The sequence below is a fragment of the Meles meles genome, chromosome 17 (assembly GCF_922984935.1).
Source record: "Meles meles chromosome 17, mMelMel3.1 paternal haplotype, whole genome shotgun sequence".
NCBI classification, from domain to species: domain Eukaryota; kingdom Metazoa; phylum Chordata; class Mammalia; order Carnivora; family Mustelidae; genus Meles; species Meles meles.
In genome coordinates, this window is record NC_060082.1 from 50,178,291 (window position 1) to 50,198,489 (window position 20,199).

The 20,199-nt window shown below is 49.3% G+C and overlaps 1 protein-coding gene across 4 annotated transcripts in view; it reads right to left on the reverse strand.

The window, feature by feature from the left end:
- The window catches only part of LAMC2 (laminin subunit gamma 2), a 58,174-nt gene that overhangs the window by 16,934 nt on the left and 21,041 nt on the right, over positions 1-20,199 (reverse strand). For all 4 annotated transcript variants that reach the window (XM_045982768.1, XM_045982770.1, XM_045982767.1 and 1 more), the window contains exons 4-12: positions 13,126-13,261; positions 9,807-9,905; positions 6,726-6,862; positions 5,605-5,727; positions 4,611-4,800; positions 3,448-3,560; positions 2,257-2,475; positions 1,473-1,655; positions 93-338 (exon numbers count right to left, since the gene is read on the reverse strand). In XM_045982768.1, the coding sequence (XP_045838724.1) occupies positions 93-338; positions 1,473-1,655; positions 2,257-2,475; positions 3,448-3,560; positions 4,611-4,800; positions 5,605-5,727; positions 6,726-6,862; positions 9,807-9,905; positions 13,126-13,261 (1,446 nt within the window). The remainder of the gene's footprint in view (positions 1-92; positions 339-1,472; positions 1,656-2,256; positions 2,476-3,447; positions 3,561-4,610; positions 4,801-5,604; positions 5,728-6,725; positions 6,863-9,806; positions 9,906-13,125; positions 13,262-20,199) is intronic.

The window sequence follows — 20,199 nt, forward strand, 5'->3', positions numbered from 1 at the left end:
GGTGTGTACTTCCCTGTGTGCACGCTAGCAATCTTACACGCACGTGCACGCACACCCCCACCTGTCCGACCTGTCTGGAGACGCACTCCTACCTCGACACTTGTCCTCTGGGTTGGGAGCCAACGGGTCCCCGAAGTAGCCTGCTTTGCACCGGTCACAGTGGACACCCGCTGTGTTGTGGATGCACTTGAGACACCTGCCGGTCAGGCGGTCGCAGTTCCCGGAGGCCCCGGGGTCCACGTTGTTGTTGCACTGACAGGGCTGACAAGGCCTCACCGGGCCACGCTCCCCAAAGGGGTCCCCAAAGTAGCCATCGGCACAGAGCTCACAGCGGGCGCCTGGAAGGAACAAATGCCCAAGCCTGAGTGGTCATCCACGGGCAGCAAGAGCCGGCATGGGGACAGGGGTCACCCACTGGTCACCCTGCCCCCCAGAACAACAGCCTCAGGGGCAGGTGCTCAGGGCAAGGGCTTGGTTCTTTTCGCTGCACAGTGGCCCCAGATGTTAGATAGGAGGCTTCCTATCAGTTAACTAGACAGTCGGGCGGTGGGGGGGGAGTCAGATTTATAGCAGTACCACTGAGGCTAGTACTAAAGAATTAGCTCTTTTTTCAGACTGACCAGCAGCGAGATGTGACATTGACTCTTTTTTATTTTTTAAAAAATAATCTCCACACCCAGTGTGGGGCTCAAACCCACAACCCCGAGCCTCAGAGTCGCCTGCCCTACTGACAGCCAGCCAGGCACCCCAAGAGAGAGATATGACATTTAAAATGTCACTATGTTTCCCTTCTGTACCTTGGATCATTTTGTAAAGCTTAGTTAAACCACATATTTTGGGGTGCCTGGGTAGCTCAGTCAGTGAAGCGTCTGCCTTCGGCTCAGGTCATGATCCCAGGGTCCTGGGTTCGAGTCCCGCATCAGGCTCCCTGCTTGGCGGGGGTCTGTTTTCCCCTCTCCTCCCTACTCAAGGTCTCTCTCACTATCTCTGCTTGTCCCTCAAATAAATAAAATCTTTTTAAAAATAAGATAAAATAAACCATGTATCTTATCTGAAAACTTTTTTTTTTAAAGATTTATTTATTTATTTATTTGACAGACATCACAAGTAGGCAGAGAGAGAGGAGGAAGCAGGCTCCCTGCTGAGCAGAAAGCCCAAAGCGGGGCTCGATCCCCTGAGATCATGACCTGAGCCGAAGGCAGAGGCTTTAACCCACTGAGCCACCCAGGCGCCCCTTGGCTGAAAACTTTACCTCCTAATTACAAACCCATGCTGGCGTTGACCATTCGCACATCCCCTATGAGCCACACCCTGCCCTTCCTCAATGCACCTCTCCAGCGCATTCCCGTCTTTCAAATGAGCCCATCTACAGTGACCCTGAGTAATCAGAATTCCCCAGAGACTGTGTGGACCAGCAGCCATTCATGAGAATTCATGGCATCCGCGCAGGGGCGGCAGGCCGGGGGCCTTACCGGTGACGCCCTGGGGACAGTTATTGCACACCACCTCCTCTGTCTCGGGCATGACAGAGCAGCTGAACCCATTGTGGCACGGACACGGCTTGCAGCTGCGGGGGTCGTGTGGATCGTTGTAAAAACCAATGGGGCAGTCGGCGCACTCGATGTCAAGGTTTTCATCCCCCGAGTAACAGTCTCCTGGGAGGCGGAGGAAGAAGGGAGGGCAGAGAAGAGAGCAGGGTAAAATGATCCACTTCCTATAATAGGGGTGATGTGCGGGAGGCAGAGCTCCCGTAAGCAGAACCTTCCCTTCCAAAGCTTTCCGCAAAGTGTCGGAGCACTGGCATTCACCTTTGCCCTAGTACCTACTCTAAACCTGCCACGACCCTGACCCTCACGTGGCTCTCCCACGCTCAGCAGACCTAGCTTCCTTTCCAACCCATCACGTAACACTGCTCCCCCAGTCCCCGTGGCCTGACACCATTTGTCCACATTCATTCAGTCCCCGACGTTGCCTTTGATCTCTCCAGACAATTCTTGAAACTCAACACCGACACCCCAGCACTGAACCATGACAGCTGTTTCCTGTAACCCAGTACCTTTCCCACAGCCTTGCAGCATTTTCCATAATGAAAAGGATTGAGCGCAATAAAGCACCATGTCCGTCTTCTCTGACTCCAGTCCTACCTCCCTAATCCTTCCCCATCTCCGAAATGAGTTCAGGCAGTGTCTTTCTTACACGGCGACGCCCGTCACCTGATCACCCCCAGCCACCTGGGCCAGGTGTCATTTCACACACCTGTGTCTGGATCGCAGGCTCCTCCCCCCTGGCAGTTACATGGAATACAGGCGCCGAAAGGTCCCAGTCTGGCCGAATCTCTTTTGTAGCCGGAAGCACAGTCCTGGCAGAACTGGCCCTTGTAGCCCACGGGACATACGCATTGTTCGACCCAGGGTGCCGGGGCTCCGGAGACGGGGCGGGCTGAGATCAGGGTCACGTTGTCGAGGTACCCGGTGCCTGCCGCACGGAGATCAGGTTAGAGGGAGCAAGTGGGGAGGTCGAAAGATCTAAAGGCAGGCCTCTCTTTGGCTTTTATTTTTCTTAACTCGCTAACAAAGGCAGATGGCATTCGTTCACTATGTCCTCACGACGGACGCACAGGCTGCAGTGTCAGGAAAGTCAGGGTGGAAATTCTGGCTCCATCCTCGCTAGCTGTGTGACCAGGCAAGTCACATAACTTTCTACCATGGTGTTTTCTCATAACAGGGGTATGGACCTGTTACTGTGCTGGTTGTGAAATGAAAATGAGACCGTGCATACTGGCCTGGCTCAAAGGAAAGATTCAATAAAATCATTAATAAACACCTTTTCTACATCCTGCTTGATTTGCTTCGTTAGTGATGTGGAAATTAGGCACGCCAGAGAGCAATGCTTCCTGTTCACGGAAGTGCTAAAAAGCTCATGGAACTCACATGTACGGAATTCCATTTGGGAGCGGAGTGTCCCCCTCCCCCATGTGAAGTTCAACAAAAGGAGTTAACGGAATTCAGGTGATGTCTGAATACGGTAACACTGAGTACAGTCCCCAAGGAGCAGCCACTCAAGGACTAGAGGGCTGCATCGTAGACGCCATTTTCTAGCTGAAGCTAAAGGCACAAGCCCATTTGTTGTAGATTATCTTCTTCAAATAATCAGCTTCCTTTAAATTTGGAGGCTCTTAGCAAGACTCTTAGCTCTTCATTGGTGTTAACCCCTTTTCAGAGGAAAAGCAACTTCTAGAAAAGAAGAATTTAGAAACTTCTAGACTTTCTAGAAACTTCTAGAAAATAAGAATTTAGAAAATAAGAGAAGTAAGAATTTAGACCTAATCAGAGACCCTCCATCAAAACCATCGAGCAGTTTACCTACTTGTTTGGAGTCTGTCACGGCCTCAGGAAGCTGACACAGACTCGAACCCAAGAGAGGAATTCATTTCCCTTGGTCACTTACTGTATTCTCCGTACGTGGCTCGGATCCGCAGGGCCGTGAGGTTGCGCAGTAACCTCCGGTACTCGAAGTAACTCAGCTGGGGGCTCCAGTTACTGCTTGGACGTTCATTTAATCTGCAGGATTTAAAGCCCGAAGCTTAAAAATACAGCTCTTATCAAGTCTTATAATTTGTATACATGATATAAATTATGCCCAAGAAGGTGGGAACCGCTAAGCCCCTTCGTGGCCCTGCCTAGACGGGGCGAAGGATGGGTAACTGCACTGTCACAGCTGGAATGTGGAGTCTGCTCCCTGCGCGGGGAACACGAGCCCCACGGGAAGTGACAGAGGGGAGTCCCAGTGCGAGAAGCCCAGCCCCAGGGGTCATGGCATCCAGTGCTGGTCCAGGTCCACAGAGACCACTTTCTATTCCTGGCCACACAAAACTCACTGCCAGGAACATGGCCGAGTTCAAGGAATTCTGACCCTCCAGAAAGCTACCATTAATTTTTGGTTTTGTTGTTTACGTGATTTGTTAAACTGAGCACAATTTCACTTACTCTTTTCCCAAAGTCCATTTTCACGTTCTACATTGGATGTGTCCAATACTCCCGAATTCAGCATTTATAACATCTCACCGCATCGTATCACCATCCCTGTGCTAGTCTTTCAAAAGTTGTTCTGTTTTTGTTTTTTTTTATTGGAACACTTCCAGGAACAACCTAACTGCTTTTCTTTAGTTCACTGACCTCACTTCTGTCTTCCTCTCTCCCACTCCACACTTCACTCAGGCTTAACTACTTAGCATTTCCTAAAGTACAAAATGTCCTCAGGCATGATTATTTCCCCTGCCTTGCTAACCTTCCCCACCCCCCCGTTTCCATCCTTAGGAAACCGTTCTCACTTGTCACGTTTTCTTGGGAAGCTTCCCTGGATCACTGCAATGTGGGTCACTTGTGCCTCCCCTGTGTGTTCAAAATTCCTGTGCCCACCTTGTCATTTACAAGCCACACCGTAACATTCTTTATTTTTTCTCCCGCTAGCCTGCCCTGTTTCTATACACGATACTACATCTGGTACATGAAAGGTGCTCAGAAAAGCTTAGTAAAAGAACAAATGACTGAATGCATGAACAAAGGCAGTGGACTTGAGTCACCCGACCCACTTGTAGTCGCTCTTTTTACCTGAACGTGTAAGTCTTGGTGATCCCACAAGGCAGTGTCTTGCCCGGCGGCATCAAGGGAGCTGTGACCCGTAGACCAGCACCTTCCAGGATCACATCATGGGCGGATGGGTGTCTGCCTCCCCTGTCCACACGGTAGTCAAAAGACAGGATTTGCCCATAGCTCACCTGTTGATTCCCGAGAAATTTGGCTGTGAAATAGAATTTGAAAAGATTGAGATCAGTGTGAAACGGGAGAAGAAAACGAGCTAGCAAGTCTGCATCAATGTTGGTGATTTCTGCTGGAGTCCCGTGTCATCAGCCTGGCCCACAACCACTGTTCCAGAAGAACCGGTTCATGGAGGTGGACATCTTGCTGTCGGCTACAAAGGAGAGTTAGCCACTGACATGCTAGAAGGGCTACGTTGAAAGACAGTTTCCTCTACTCGATGATTCACAGCATGGCCCCAACAACAGACCGGCGTGTAAAGGTCCAGGTATGTTGGGAATAGTATCATTTGTTACATAATGCTCTCTAGTTCACAGACATCATGACATTTGATATTAACAATCCTTGGAGGGATTATCGCCCCAGTTAGCAGCAGAGAGAACTGAAATTTGGAAAGGTTAAGAGGACAACTTACCTGGACATCACATATGAGCTAACGAAATGAACTACGAATACATTTGTTTTTGACGTACAAGTGGTTAAAACAGAGGCCTTATTTTCGCTTCTCCATCTGCTTCTCAGTAGATCCACAGATGTGACCTCTGTATTTCTTGTCTTGACGGGAAACCTAGAAACTTCCCAATTGATGAAAGTAGGGACCTCAATCAGGGTCCGTCTGCGAGGATACACAGTCCTGTTCTATTGTATCATGAATTGGTCAATAGGGCTGAAACTCTGTCTTCCAAGACACTGCTTTTCTGAACGCCGGGTAAGGTGTTTTCACATTTGCTAAATTTGTTTTTCTCTCCTGACTTCTTGGCTTCTATAAGAAAAACACCATACATACCAGGGGCGACAAAATAGACAGGGTCTGATCGTCGTGCTGAGCTGAACACGTCCCGGTGACGCTGGGACCACTGGAGCTTTGCAGGAGACCCGTTTCTTTGGACAGCCTTCCAGCCATCTACATCTGGAACACAAAGAAAACCCCTCTGCATGCAAAGCTCATCATCTATTGAGTTAAATAAGGCAAGACTTAATTGCCAAAGATTCTTAGACGTGAACAGCTAGTGGGGTTTTCTTACTAGTTCCACATTGATGTGCAGCCCTCAAAATGTCCTATGTCCCTTCTCTATTTGGGTCTCGACTTCAGCTGCTCCCACCCCATAGCGGCTCTGACTTCTAGGAGTCTGATTCTCATAATAAGAAAGCATGTTTTCATCTGCCTGTAGCTCATACTTTTATTTTATTTACAGAATCAGGGTCCAGCCTTTGTGAGTGGAGAGGGTCCAGTTCCAAGAGAAACTAGAAGTTGAAATCATGTCACTCTCCTAGATTTTAAAAAAATCTAGGATTTTGTAGCTTGGTAACTAATCTCACATACATTAACTCACTTAATGAATGTGGAAAGAGTATTTTTAAAAAAGAGGCATTTATTTATTGTAGGGAGAAAGAGAGAGAGAGAGAGGGCACATGTGAGTGGGAGGAGGAGCAGAGAGTGAGAGTCTTTCAAGCAGAGATGTGGGGTCAATCCCACGACCCGTGAGATCACGACCTGAGTTGAAACCAAGAGCCGGACGCTCAACCGACTGAACCAGCCAGGAGCCCCTGAAAGCAGGATTATTAATGAATGTGAATTTCAGGAAGACTCACATAACCCCCACCCAACCAAATGAGTCTTTTGTGGTTTTAAAATACATGGAGATGGGAAGTGCAAGGAGATGAAAATCTGGTCTCTTTTTAGTTATTCTTTTAAGTTACTCATATACCCGTAGGAGTCAGGTGTGCCGCTGACTTTTTCAAGACATTAGGCTTCCCTTCTTGCCCAGACAAAATAATGCCCATTAAAAGCTAGAAGAGAGTTGCTAAAGACCACATCAAGCCAAGCTGTGATGAGGAGGAAGCTGTCTGTAAGCATACAGCACGATACAATGTTAAAAACACACTTCTAGAAACAGAACACTTTACCTTGATAGAAAGTAGAGGTGATTTTATGGACACTGTAGTCTCCCGAGCTGCGGCAGTTGGCTGAATGCCCATAGCAAAAACACTGGGTACAGCCCTCAGGGTTTCCCCCATCCAGGTGATAGTAACCCGGTAGACACCTGCAGCGGCATTTTCGAGATCAGGACGATGTTAGAGGTCACTTCCCGTTTCATAGAGAGAACATGATGACTGACCTTTCCTACTTTCTCTCCCACCTGGCCCTGTCATTCCCAGAACTGGGAAATACTAGCTTACACATACCAGCCCCGCTCAGAGACACGCTGGACAGTCACAGCCCCACTGAGAGAGCACGGACGTTCACTTTCTGTCCCCGTGATAGAGCACGGTCACGACGGACTCAGTGGCCTGGGCCCTTAGTGATTTGCCCATCCTTGGTGAGGAACTGAATGGAGGTCACATGAGCAGGACAAGAAGAGTTGGGGCAGGGGGAGGCAGAGCTGGCCCTGTCTTCGAGCAAGTGTTTAAAGGGGGCAAGCAAGTGGGGGAGTGGAGCCAGGAGAGGAAAGGCAAATGTCCCAGCCCCAATCCCTGCTCAGCTGTACTGACCCACACACCACCACCAGCTGCTGCCCCTTAGAGCCCTGCTCTGCTCTGAGGGGAAAGGGACAGGGGGCCACATGACAAAGAAGGATGGCTGGAGGCTCCCTACAAAAGCAAAATGTAGGCTGGTGCCCACCCATCAGTGGCTTCTCTGAGGACCACAGCTACCAGGCAGGTCTCAGATGCTGGGGTCACAGAGAAGGAGGAGAAGCCGGGGAGGACTTGCTTCTCTCCGTTCAAATTAACTACATCCTTCTTCAAGAAATAATAATAGTTTCACTGATCATTTACTTAGCGCAGATGCTGTGCCGGGCACTTGATGTGTGTTTTCCAATTTAATCCTTGGTACAACCCCAGGAGATAGGAATTGTTATTTCCAAATTTCTTTTTTTTTTCTTTTTTTAATTATGTTATTTTAGAGAGTGAGAGAGAGAGTGAGCAGGGGGAGGGGGAGAGGGAGAAAGAGAATCCAGCACAGAGCCTGATGAGGGGCTCGATTTCAGGACCCCGAGATCATGACCTGAGCCGAAATCAAGAGTTGGATGCTTAACCACCTGAGCCGCCGAGGCTCCCAATTTCCAGTTTTCTTAGATGAAGACACCCAGGCCAGAGAGAGGTTAAGAAATTTGTTTGAGGTCATAGAGCTGATAAGTGACTGAGACAAGATTTTCAAACCAGGTACAACTGCCTCTAAATCATGTGGTCTAATTCACTGTCCCCCATGACGGGAGTCCGCTTATCAGGCAAAATCATAGAAAAGCAGGTTCACTGTAAACAGTAAATGCTTCGGAGAAAAGCTGTATATAAATAAACATTGGTTTTTTTTTTTCTCTATAGAGCAAGGGCTTAAAAAAAACCACGATGGGAACACCTGGGTGGCTCAGTTGGTTAAGCAGCTGCCTTCGGCTCAGGTCATGATCCCAACGTCCTGGGATCGAGTCCCACATTGGGCTCCTTGCTCAGCAGGGAGCCTGCTTCTGCCTCTGCCTGCCACTCTGTCTGTCTGTGCTCACTCTCTCTAACAAATAAACAAAATAAAAAACAAAAAAACAAAAAACAAACCATGATGGTTTCTTTGGAAGAAACCTGCAGATTAAAAGGGATTAAAAAGCAAAGGAAGAGGGAGGAGGGAGGAGGGGCACAGAAAGCGAGGGGAGGGAATGAAAAAAGAAGGGAGGGGAAAAACTGAGGGAAATCAGGCAAAACTCAAGGACAGGGTTGAGGGATGTAACCAGGCACTAAATTATGAAGAAAAATAAGGGTGTGATTACACAGAGGCCAGAATGATGGTCATTTCTCGAAAAGGGGGGAGGCTGTTGTCATTGGGATGGCACATTTTTAGTCAAGGTCTATTTCTTAGAAGGAGCGGTGCTGACATTAGTTTTACATGGTTTTCTGTTTCTGTGTGACATCGTGAAATTAAAAACCTTTTCAGAAAGTGATTCCTCTTTTAACACGTAAGCTGTGTTTCCCCTCCTCTACCTCAGCAGCCAAGAACCCCCAGAAACACACGCTGGGAATGTATCTGGTGTTTCCTCTGCCCAGGTGTAAGTGGTTGTCAGGATGCCAACGGACTGCCTGCTGACATTTTTTTTTTTAATTTTATTTATTTATTCGACACAGAGAGATCACACGTAGGCAGAGAGTGCCTTCTGACTTTTAAGGAAACGAGAACACCTTTCCCTCTGGGGCCAGCAATCGGAGAGGCGGGAAGAGTCTGAAGTCTGAGTGATGTGTCCTTAAGGAGCGTCCGCAAGCAGCGCTGGAGGCCAGATGGCTGTTCACTGTGCCACCTGCCCCCACATGGCTCAGGGCCCAAAGGGCTCCGGCATCTTCCCGGCTCATGTGTGTGCATGCAACCACCGTCCCATCCCTGGGCGGTTCCTCTGCCGCACAGGATGGTTATTTATGGCCATATTCCCTCTTACTAGCATTTTTCCAACATGCTTAATTAGGCCAGGCCTTTGCTGGGGCCAAGCTGAGTCATGTGACCTCATTATCGCATGCCACCCCGTATGGGAGCACCTGGGATTCGGAGTCCGCTGGCCAGGGGACTCCTTGGGGCCCTGTACCTCTGCCGCCCTTGTAAACAAAGGGAGGGGCCCACAGCAAAAGCATGGGGTCCAGGGAGACTTGGGGGCTCAGCTGTCTTTTTTTTTTTTTTAGATTTTTTGTTACTTATTTGTCAGATGGAGATCACAAGTAGGCAGAGAGGCAGGCAGAGAGAGAGAGGAGGAAGCAGGCTCCCCGCTGAGCAGAGAGCCCTATGCGGGGCTCGATCCCAGGACCCTGGGATCATGACCTGAGCCAAAGGCAGAGGCTTTAACCCACTGAGCCACCCAGGCGCCCCTCAGCTGTCTTTTTGAAAGAGCTGAGTTTTTGAGGACAGAGGACAGGACAGAGGTCGTCTACATTTGTTAAGTGTCCCTTTTCCATAAGTGCACTCAGAGAGTGACTCCTCATGCTGGCCACTGTGTCTGCAGGGCCACAGTTCACACAGACCTGTCACAGCGCTCTCCGGTGACAGCTGGCTTGCAGACACAGCGGCCCTCTTCGCAGGGCCCCGAGATGCCCGCTGGGTCACAGTCACGCTTGGAGTCTCTGCAAAGGAAGAAAAAGCCAATGAGGGCTATGTCTCCCAACGCCTTCCAGCCTTCCAGCTATCCACATAAAGATCAGGAGCTCTGCACCAACGTCACCGGCTTGAGCAGAGCCTTCGTCTGCAGGAAGGCCCCTCGCAGCCAGCCTTGGCCACGCTCATCTCTCACGGTTCCTTTAAGGACGCGTTTGTCTAGGCTCGTGCTCCTCTGAGGGTGACAGCCGGTCCAGGAACCATTGGCTACCCTCCCCTGAGGAGAAGAGGGGCTCGTGCCAGGACGTGAACCAAATCCATCACCAAACGGTTCAGTTTGGTTTGGGTTAGTTTGGTTGACTGTCTGGTTCAGTGGCCGGGTTTTGGTTTTGTTTTAACTTATCATTGCTTCTCTGTTGTTTCATTCAGTGATGACAGCTTTCCTTGTGATGGATTCCATCTACTTGCTATTTTCCTTTAGTTCTTCCTTTTGGTAACACTTCTCTCAAGACACAATTCAGGGATGCCTGGATGGCTCAGCTGATGAAGCGTCTGCTCTCAGCTCAGGTCACGATCCGATCCGGGGTCCTGGGACTGAGTCCTGCCTCGGGCTCCCCTCTCAGCAGGGATGCTGCTTCTCCCTTTGTCCCTCCCCACTGCTCGTGCTTGCTCGTTCCCTCAAATAGATCAATCAAATCTTTAAAAAATATTCAAAAAATTTTAAAAGGACACAATTCACATACCAAACAATTCCCCCATTTAAAATGTACAATTTCCTGGTTTTTAGCAGATTCTCAGAGTAGCAGAATTTAGCAGAATTTAATAGAGTTTAGAATATTCTCAACCACCCCAATCAATTTTCATCACTCCAAAAAGAACCCTGTGACTGCAGAAATCACCCTCCCTTCCCCCACCCCCCGGCCTCGACAACCACTAATCTACTTCCCCTGTCTATATAGAGCTGCCTGTTCCGAACATTTTCTGTAAATGGAGTCATACAATCTGTGGCCTTTTGTGTTTGGCTTCTTTCACTTAGTAAGTTTTCAAGGTTCATCCGATGTTATATTTCATCCAAGTATCAATAATTCACCTCCTTAGGGCTGAATAAAATTCTGTCACATGGATAGACGACATTTTGCTCATCCATTCAACAGCGGACAGACATCTGGGTTGTTTCCACTCTTTAGCTATCATGAGTAACGCTGCTAGGAGCACTTGTGTACATGTTTCTATGCAGGTATGTATGTTTTCATATTTCTTAAGTATATTCCTAGGAGTGGAATTGCTGAGTTTAGCTGACTTTTTTTTTGGTTGCAGGACTTTCTCGATGAAGGAACCCACCAGTATTTCCATTATCTAGTTTGGGCACAAGCTCTTAGTGTTCTGGCTATGACTAGTATCACTCACGTGGGCACATAGTCATTCGCTTCTATCTCATGAGTCTAAAACCAAACCTGTGCTCTCCCTCCTGTTTGCTCTTTCTCTGACTGCCCTTTGACCCCCTCCAAATCCTGCCCAAACCCGGATGGGCTCCCTTCTCCCCTTCATATTTCACATCTAGTCAGAGCCCCGTCCTGTCAGGCTCCCTGAAGATCCCTTTCCCGGCCCTCTTCTTTCACTCGGGAGGCTCTCCTCCTGTTCTAGCCCCTCCACACGACTTATCTGGACCCTTTGACAAACATTAGGCACCATCTACTGGTTGCTGAGCACCAAGGACGTTAAGAAATAAGATCCTGATGTCTAGGAGTCTCCAGGCAGGGCAGAAACATGGACAACGATGGCAGCAAAGCCTGAGGCCAGCTGGGACTGAGGAGCGTGCCTCTCCCCACTCGGGGCACTGAGGATGCAGAGTATGAACAAGGCCAAGCCAACAAGGGGCTTCCATTCTGGTGGGAGAGACCGACAAACAAATACACATAGAAAACAAGAGATGTGAAGTAGCATCAGTCAGAACTCGGAGGGACAGGGACTGGCCGGAGAAGGCCCCTGTGAGGAGTGGCTGAGGTGGGGATGGAGGCTGTGAGGCTCTCCGTGGCCCTGTAGGAAGCACGAGGGCTCCAGGCCAGGCTGAGGTCCCTTGGCTCCTGTGAGGAAGGGAAGGGAGGCTGGTGGGGCCAAGTGCAGGGCGTCGGGGGAAAGGGAAACGCAACGGAAGCCCACTGCTGAGGGAACAGAGGGCAGAGGACCTTGCAGGCCCTCCTGGTCTGCAAAAGAAGTCTCCACCTCATTCTGAGAGGACAGGGAGCTGCTGGAGGGCGGCCAGCAGAGAGGTGACGAGGTCTGCCTCATGTTTTAGAGGCATTTTCAAAGGCAGATGCGGCCAAAGGAAGGGTCTCCGAGGACAATCTGAAAGGGGGCAGTGAAACCTGGAAGAGAACAATCTGTGCGGAGCCCCAAGGGAGAGAGAACTTGGGACAGCGGCAGCCAGGCCGGCACCAATATGGCAGGCAAAGGGAGCAACGGGAAGTGATCCTCTGAGGGCACCTCGTAGCTAACAGCTTTCCTGCCGAGCTCCCTTTCTCCTAAGCCATCCCAGTCCCTGCCAGTTCTGCAACCCTGCGATTGCTTATGTGATTTATAATGTATGTCCCGTCTTCTTCCAGGAACGATTTTTTTTTTTTTTGAGAGTGAGCACTTGCATGAGTCAGGGGAGGGCAGAGGGAGAGGGAGAGAGACTCTCTGGCAGACTCACACTCAGCTCCAGCCCAGCACGGGGCTCGATCTCAGGACCCTGAGATCATGACCTGAGCCGAAATCAAGAACCAAGAGCCAGATGCTTAACTGACTGGGCCCCCCAGGCGCCCCTCTTCTGGGAAAGAACATGAGGAGGGGTAGAGAATGCTTCAAAGTAAAGGGGAAGAAAACTGTGCAGAAAAGTTTTTCTAGTCCAAATTCATTTGGGTCGAAATGGGTCCCAGGGGAGGCTCTGGAGGGTGCTTTACGTCCAGCCTTGTTCATCTAAGGGGGCAACCACTGGGGTGAAGATGTGGGTTTCAGAGCCCAGACGCAGGGCCTGAATAGGAGGTCTCCGCTCCCCAGTAACATCGGGGAAACTTAACCCCTCGGGGTGCACAGTTCTGACCTCCCACGTGAGTGTGACGCTCATCCCAACCGCTGAGGCTTATCGTAAGGACTGAACGGCACAGCCCACAAGTCCTCCAGCGGCGCCTGGTGCACAGCGGGTGCTCAATGATGTAAGTGGTCACTGTCACCCCTCACGGCAGAAGCTGCGGCGGCGGAGGTGCTTACAGTGGCCTTTGGTCTCGGGTGCAGCCGGCGTCCGTGAGCGTGTGAAAGCCGGGCAGACAGCGGTCACACCTGTCTCCTGTCACGCCGGGTTTGCAGCCGCACCGGCCAGAGCTGTCGCAGCGAGCGCTCAGAGAACCTGTAACCCGCGGGGTAGGGAGAAGGAAAGAAGAAAAGGAAATCCTTAGTTTATAGGGCGTTAGGAAGCAGCTGAAACCCCATGGGAGCTCAATGGCTACCAAGCGATTAACCGCCGCCTGCTGCCTCTAGCGAGCTGTCCCCGCCTCTGAGCACCATCCAGTTCCCGGGCCGGCTCGACTGGGCGTGGGAAAACGGAAGGTGCTCCTGGAAGCGTGTCTGCTTCTCTACCTGCTCCGATGCAAGCGTGAAGTAGTATGTCCACCACTGCTTTTTAAAAGAAGTTTGTGGGAATCCCTGAGACCTCAAGAAGAGGGACAGCGTGTGCCTGAGCACATCAGCCTCCTCCAAGAGAGCATGAGAAAGCGACCAACGTCTTCTCTTATTTCTGGCAGCCAAAAGCCATCTTTTAAGAGCCAGTGTGATTTATTTTTATTTTATTTTATTTTTAGTATGGGAAGGAAATATCTCTACTGGAAATATCTCTACACACCTAGAGGGACAGACATTCTCGACCTTGAGGCACCACCCCTTCCCCGCGCATCTCACCCGCTCTCGTGCACAGAGCACTTGTCCAGTGGCTGATTCTGCAGAGCCGTGCTCTTACTTGTGTGCGGGCCCCCTCGGATTGTGATTTGATGAGAGACCAGAAGTGCTCAGGGCAGGAAATGCGCCCCTCCGGAACCTGGCCTCCTCTGTCTGACTACCTCCCTTCCCCTGACCCGCTTCAAGTCTGTCCTCTCTCCCTGGACCCTGCCTCCCCCTCTATTCACTGCCTCCACCCTCGCCTCCCTTCCCTCCTTCCGTGCTGCTTGAACAGTGGAATTCAGACCACATTACTCAGCTGTTTCTCTCTCTGGTGGCTCCCCACTACAAGCAGAAGAAAACGCAGACTCTATCGTGACGCACAGAACTCGACCTCTCCTACCACGTGGCCTGCTCTCCCGCACTCTGTTCCAGCTCCCCGCTCCCCGAGCCTGTCTGTAGAATGTGTCAGGCCACTTCTCTCCTTCGGGCAACTGCACTTGCTGTTCCCCTGGCCTGGAAGGCTCTTCCCCCAGAACTTCCCCCTCATTGGCCCAACCTCAGCAGTCAGGTCCTGATTTAATATGCCTTCTCTAGGGAAATCTCCTTGAACTCCCAAATCTCAAATAGCTGTCCCACTGCTCATGCAGTCCTGCTTACTCATGTTGACCTCAGCTTGCTGTCCCTGCTCTGGCCCCAAGGCCCCAGTGCGGAACCCAGTGCAAAGAGGATGCCCAGAAATCTGTAGCAGGAACGCACGTATGCCAAGAAAGAGGTCAGGGTTGTTGGGAAAGAGTCGGGGGAGGCGGGGGAGCAAAAGATGAGCAGGAAGGTGGTGAGAGGGGTGCCTTGCCTGCATCACAGTCTCCCTGTGCTGGCAGAATTATCTAATAATCCACATATGGCAACCAACTGTGACAAGCAGGCCACCCAGCATCGATAAAGCCAAGAGAACGCTAGCCAGTTCCTCCTTTCTTTCGGATCAATTATTCTGTGAATTTTTGACTCACTAGTAGATACGATTCCAATCAATAAAGATATTGGCTCTGTGCCGATATAAAGGCTTTTTGCCACCTGTGGAACCTAAACTACGTTAGCTACATTCACAGAGCCGGTGACAGATGTCGTGTCAGCTTCGCGAGGCTTGAAGGGGCCCTTGGTGATAATGGTATGAACTACATTTTTTGAGCATCGCTCACGCGTGAGACCCTGAGTTCGGCACTCGGGATACATCTGAGGAAATGCTGGCTCCTGGTGAGATAAGAGCCGACAGAAGAATGGCGGATCCACCTGCGGGTAACAGGGAGGGATCAGAGCCTCGGGAACTGTAGACCCACAGTTCGGAAAGGCATCTCAAGGGCAATCTGCAGGTTGCCTCTGGGAAGGGAACAGCATTCCTTGGGAAAGGCATCCCCCTGTGACAGGATGACCTGGACTGGAGGCGTCTGGGTGACAAGGGCAGGAGGGAATCGCCGAGAGAGTCACGTGGAGGCAGGATGATCAGCCTTCCCCTCTTAGGAACTAGATGACGAGGGGGTAGGGATCACACGAGGACGCCAATGTCCCAAAGTGCTCCATGAGACGCAAAGTGAGGCTATTTACCAAAGAGAAGGGGAGAGAAGGAGCAAGATCTCGGGTTGAAGCACCACGGGCAGATCACGAGTTTAGTTCTGGACATTGTGAACTTGAGTTTCCAGTGGCGTGTTAAGGCGGAAATGTTTCACCTGGAGCTCAAGAAAGAGGCTGGGGGTGAAGATCTAGGAGTCTCCAGCACAAGTAGGAAGCCAGAGCAGGCGTAAGATCACTCTGCGGGGCAGACAGAGAGAGGAGAGGAGGAGCCTCCGACAGATATGGAACCCAGTGAATTAAGGGGCTTTTCATAATCAAAGCAGAAAGAAGTCTCAGGACACTGGAAGCCAAGGGAGCAGAGCTCTGAGAATTGAGGGAGGATGGGGGTGGGAGTTTCACGACCTAAGGCAAGAGAGTATTTGCCGAGATGAGCGTGAACAGAGGCCTCCTGGGGCTGGTGTGCAAGACCCCCACGCTCCTGCCCTGTAAGCAGTCAGCCAACAGAGCCAAGAAGAAAGGTTCTGAATGAAGCTCTGATAAGTAACATTCAACAGAAGACTTCTCTCTTTAATACAATTCACTTGTTGTTGTTTTTTAACACAAATGGGTTCTATCTGGGACTCAGAAATCCATTTTTTCCCCATTCCAATGAATGGAAATTACACTTTCAACTGAAGAAAATTCTCTCTACCGTTTGTCAGAAATGAATCGTTCTTAGAAAATGGAAAAGATTGTACTTTGCCTTGGGTTTGGCCCACATAGACCAAAATGGTTACCCTGCGAAACAACTTCTTGAGAGAAATCAAAAATCACCTCATGAAAATAGGCGTGCTGTGTCGAGAGAAGATTGGTAATGGCGCTCACTTGATCCCTCAGAGATTTACAACGTAATAGTACCTTCCGCACACACGGAGCTTGTTTAAATTTTAATGCCCGTAATTCTAAACATTATTTGACATTCTTACAGGCCACATCTATTATTATCTTGAGGAACGCTGTGTTCTACAGGACATTATCTAGAGAATCCTGCTCTAAAAGCTGGAGGGTCAAAGAGCCCGACTTTGGGGCGCCTGAGTGGCTCAGTCAGTTAAGCATCCAGCTCAGGTCATGATCCCAGGGTCCCGGGACTGACCCCCACATCAGGCTCCCTGCTCAGCGGAGAGCCTGCTTCTCCGTCTGCCTGCTGCTCTGCATACTTATGCTCTCTCTCTCTCTCTGTGTCAAATAAATAAATAAAATCTTAAAAAAAAAAAAAAAGAGCCCAGACTTTGAAATTCAGCAAGTCTCCCTTCAAAACCAGCTCTTCCACTTAGCTGCGTGTCCTTGGGCAAACGCCTTACTCATCAGTTCTTCTAAGGGAGGGTAACCACCTATGCCTTATAGAGCTGTTGAAGGCTTTGGACTAAAATATACAAAGTGCCTCGTTCAGTGTCTCACACGTCACGGGTGTTCAAAGAATGTAGTTTGCACTGGGACCGCCGGCCTCCTTCAAACCTTGCAAAGTAAACGTGGAGACGCGCATGGGTCCTTGCAACGAGCATGACCACTTTGTGTCACATTCCGACACTCCAAAGTAATGGCACTGGGTTTTCAAACTCTCTCACTGAAATAAAAACACGTGTCCCATCTCCTACTTCGTGAGCTACTCTTAGGGATGTGGACAACGGGGCTGAAAGAACAGAAAACAGCTCCTGTGTCGGTTTTGTGTCCCAATAAGCTCTTTCAGGGGTTCTACAGATACGGTCTCTGGGCATCTGAGGGCTCAGGAAGGTGTGCTAAGAGGAGTACTATTTAAAAATCAGGGGCACCTGGGTGGCTCAGATGGTTAAGTGTCCAAGACTCTCACTTTCGGCTCAGGTCATAATCTCAGGGTTTTGAGATCGAGCCCTGCATTGGGGTCTGTGCTCAGTGCGGAGTCCGTTCGTCTTTCTCCTCCTCTGCCCCTCCCCCTCCTCCCTCTCTCTCTGCCTCTCTCTTAAATACCTAAATAAAATTAACATAAAATAAATAAAAATTAAAACAAAAAGAGGGTACATCCTTTTGGGAACCCTTTAAATACATATCTACACTTGTATTTTAACATAATATTGTTATTATATTTTTATAAAAATATTATATAATATAAATGTGTAATTATATTTAATCATGGTAAGTTATTATTTAAGAATGTTTTAAATAACAACCCCAATGTTATAGTCTGAGTAAATTCACTGTCAAGGTCATAGATATGTAAAAAATAACAATAAAATTAAGAGAACAAGTCCAACCATCATTGATGTCTATGTAGGTTTCAAGAAGGTAGGTGTCCTGGGAGGAAAAAACCACACAAGACAGCGAATTTCAAAATATTTGCAAAAGATTCTCAGGGCTTACACATGTGCTTGTAAGAGTTAAAGCGAACTCAGCCCTGCCCCTGAACCCACAAAGTCATCCTCTCAAAATAAGCCTGGCTGCTAGATCTATGAGAAACTGACGTGAAATCCAGAATCTGTGACCACGTTTGGGATTATTGCTGCTGTTGGCTTCACTCACCACACATGGACTGACTGCATTTTTTGATAAGATGTGATCTTCTGCGTTTGAGACTACGTATACAAGATACCCTTGAAAGTGACAAATGTCTCCCAGCTGACTGGGAGACTGAGAAGTCACATACAGAATTAAACTTGAGCCACCTGGCTAGTAATCTGGGCGGCCAGCGTCTAGTGGGGGACGGCACACGGTGGGGACAGTCTCTGTCACTAACATGCCCCTCAGCCTGGGAGCTCGGGCTCAGCTTTATTTTCTCCGTCTCTAGAACGGTGGGTGGCGTGTTAACACGTACAGGTTGTCAAGTTGCTATGAGTACTGAAGAAGACATAGTATATGGAAATATTCTGGGAAAACAGAAAGCATTAGCTGGATCTCAGGAAATAACATCCATGAAGTTTTTCCCAGACATCTAATTGTCTGCTGTTGGGGATAAAAAGACACCATTCTGATGCTTTTTTCTTTCAGGTGGAAGGAATAAGAAGGAATAGTCCTCCCCTAGAACCCGGGATTACAACTTCAGCCCTTGTGGTGGCTTCTTGTGAAGACTGGAGGTGTGGCTCGTTGTGATGACGGGAGGCCATTCACCCACTCCTCCAGGGCTCCATTCCCCCACTCTTCAAAAAAAATTTTGAAAAGTTCACTGCCAATTTCAGGATATTAATAAAAAAATAAAGTGTTAATAAACAGTTTCAGACCAAAGATATGGCCTCTACAGGCTTCCTTCTAAACTGGAATGTGATTTTTTTAAAAGGCCGGTGTTCCAGGAAATTGCGACATTGACCTCTGTCTTAATAAGAAAAACAACTCCATCAACTACAATTTACTAGAGTTGTCCACCATGTGCTTCACAAAGCTCACTTGTGATACAAAGAGGATGGGGATGAGACCCTTTTGATGGGGACACTGGGACAGCAAGAGGTGAAGGGACATGCCCAGAGTGACAGAGATGCAGTCGTGGAAGTGCCTAGGCTTGAAAAGATTGTCTGGCTCCCAAACCCACCACTAGTCTCCATGTCATGACCTTGGCTGTGAGGGCACCTGGGGCTGCCACCGAGCTCTACAACCTTCGACAGGTTCCTTCTCCCTCGCTTACCCTCTGCTACCTCATTGGTACAACAGAACTTAGAGTAGCAACTTCTTCACATGGTGATCTATGAAGGTTCATTCCTGCCTGAAAGCATCCAGAAAAGTGCCTGGCACAGGGGAAGCGAGTAATGCATGTTAGCTATTATTTCATAGGCTGGAAATCATTGCTGGGCTCCACCACTTCCGACCAAGCTGTTCACACGGAGCCTGGGATGTCGATGGCCCGAAAGAAAAGAGGAAGCCAGGCTCATGGGTGCTGGGCGAGCCAAGGACGACACCGTGAAAAAGGGACAGTGTGTCAAATCCTTCATTCCCATCTCTCTGCTAAGCCTCAGGCTCCTTGTCTGCTGTAAGACTAATAACCTTGTCTTGGGGCCAGGCTTTCCAGCTAAGCCAGTTAAATTTCTTTTCTTTTTTTTTTTTTTAAAGATTTTATTTATTTATTTGACAGATGGAGATCACAAGTAGACAGAGAGGCAGGCAGAGAGAGAGAGAGGGAAGCAGGCTCGCTGCTGAGCAGAGAGCCCGACGCGGGACTTGATCCCAGGACCCTGAGATCATGACCTGAGCTGAAGGCAGCGGCTTAACCCACTGAGCCACCCAGGCGCCCCTAAGCCAGTTAAATTTCTCATTACATTCTCACTGATCATTTTGCCGGGATGACCCAGGTCCAGTGACTCACAGTGAAGCTGCATGTAACCTACCGGGATACGGGCTCTTCGGGAGGACAGAAAGCCCACTGAGATGGAGTCATTTGCCTTTTAACTTTTCTTTATGAAGTTCTTCAATTCACAGGGACAGCTGCTAAATCCAAAAGATTTCTGGATGCTGACTCTGTGCCATAAAGCTGAGCCAATCTGACTCAAACCATGCTGTAACAGCACCTGGTGAATTTGGAAGTGCTTGCAGGGATTTGCGTCTCTATTGCCGTGGGGTCCGCCGCAGGCTCTCCAACACCCTCCACCAGCAGCCCATGGCTGGACCAAACCTGCCCATCTTTACATGCTTTCAGCGCAGCTGTGAATTCATTCCACGGGGCTATGCTGAGTCATGGCCACGCGCTTGGCTACGCTCTTTAAGTGGATTAATATTTATCATACTATGCCATTAAACACTTTCTAACAAAGAGGAGAAACATACTGCCAAGAAAGAGAATACACAAATAAGGTGGTTAAAAAAAAAAACAAAACAACTCAGCTTATTTAAAAACTACTTGTCTCTCCCTCT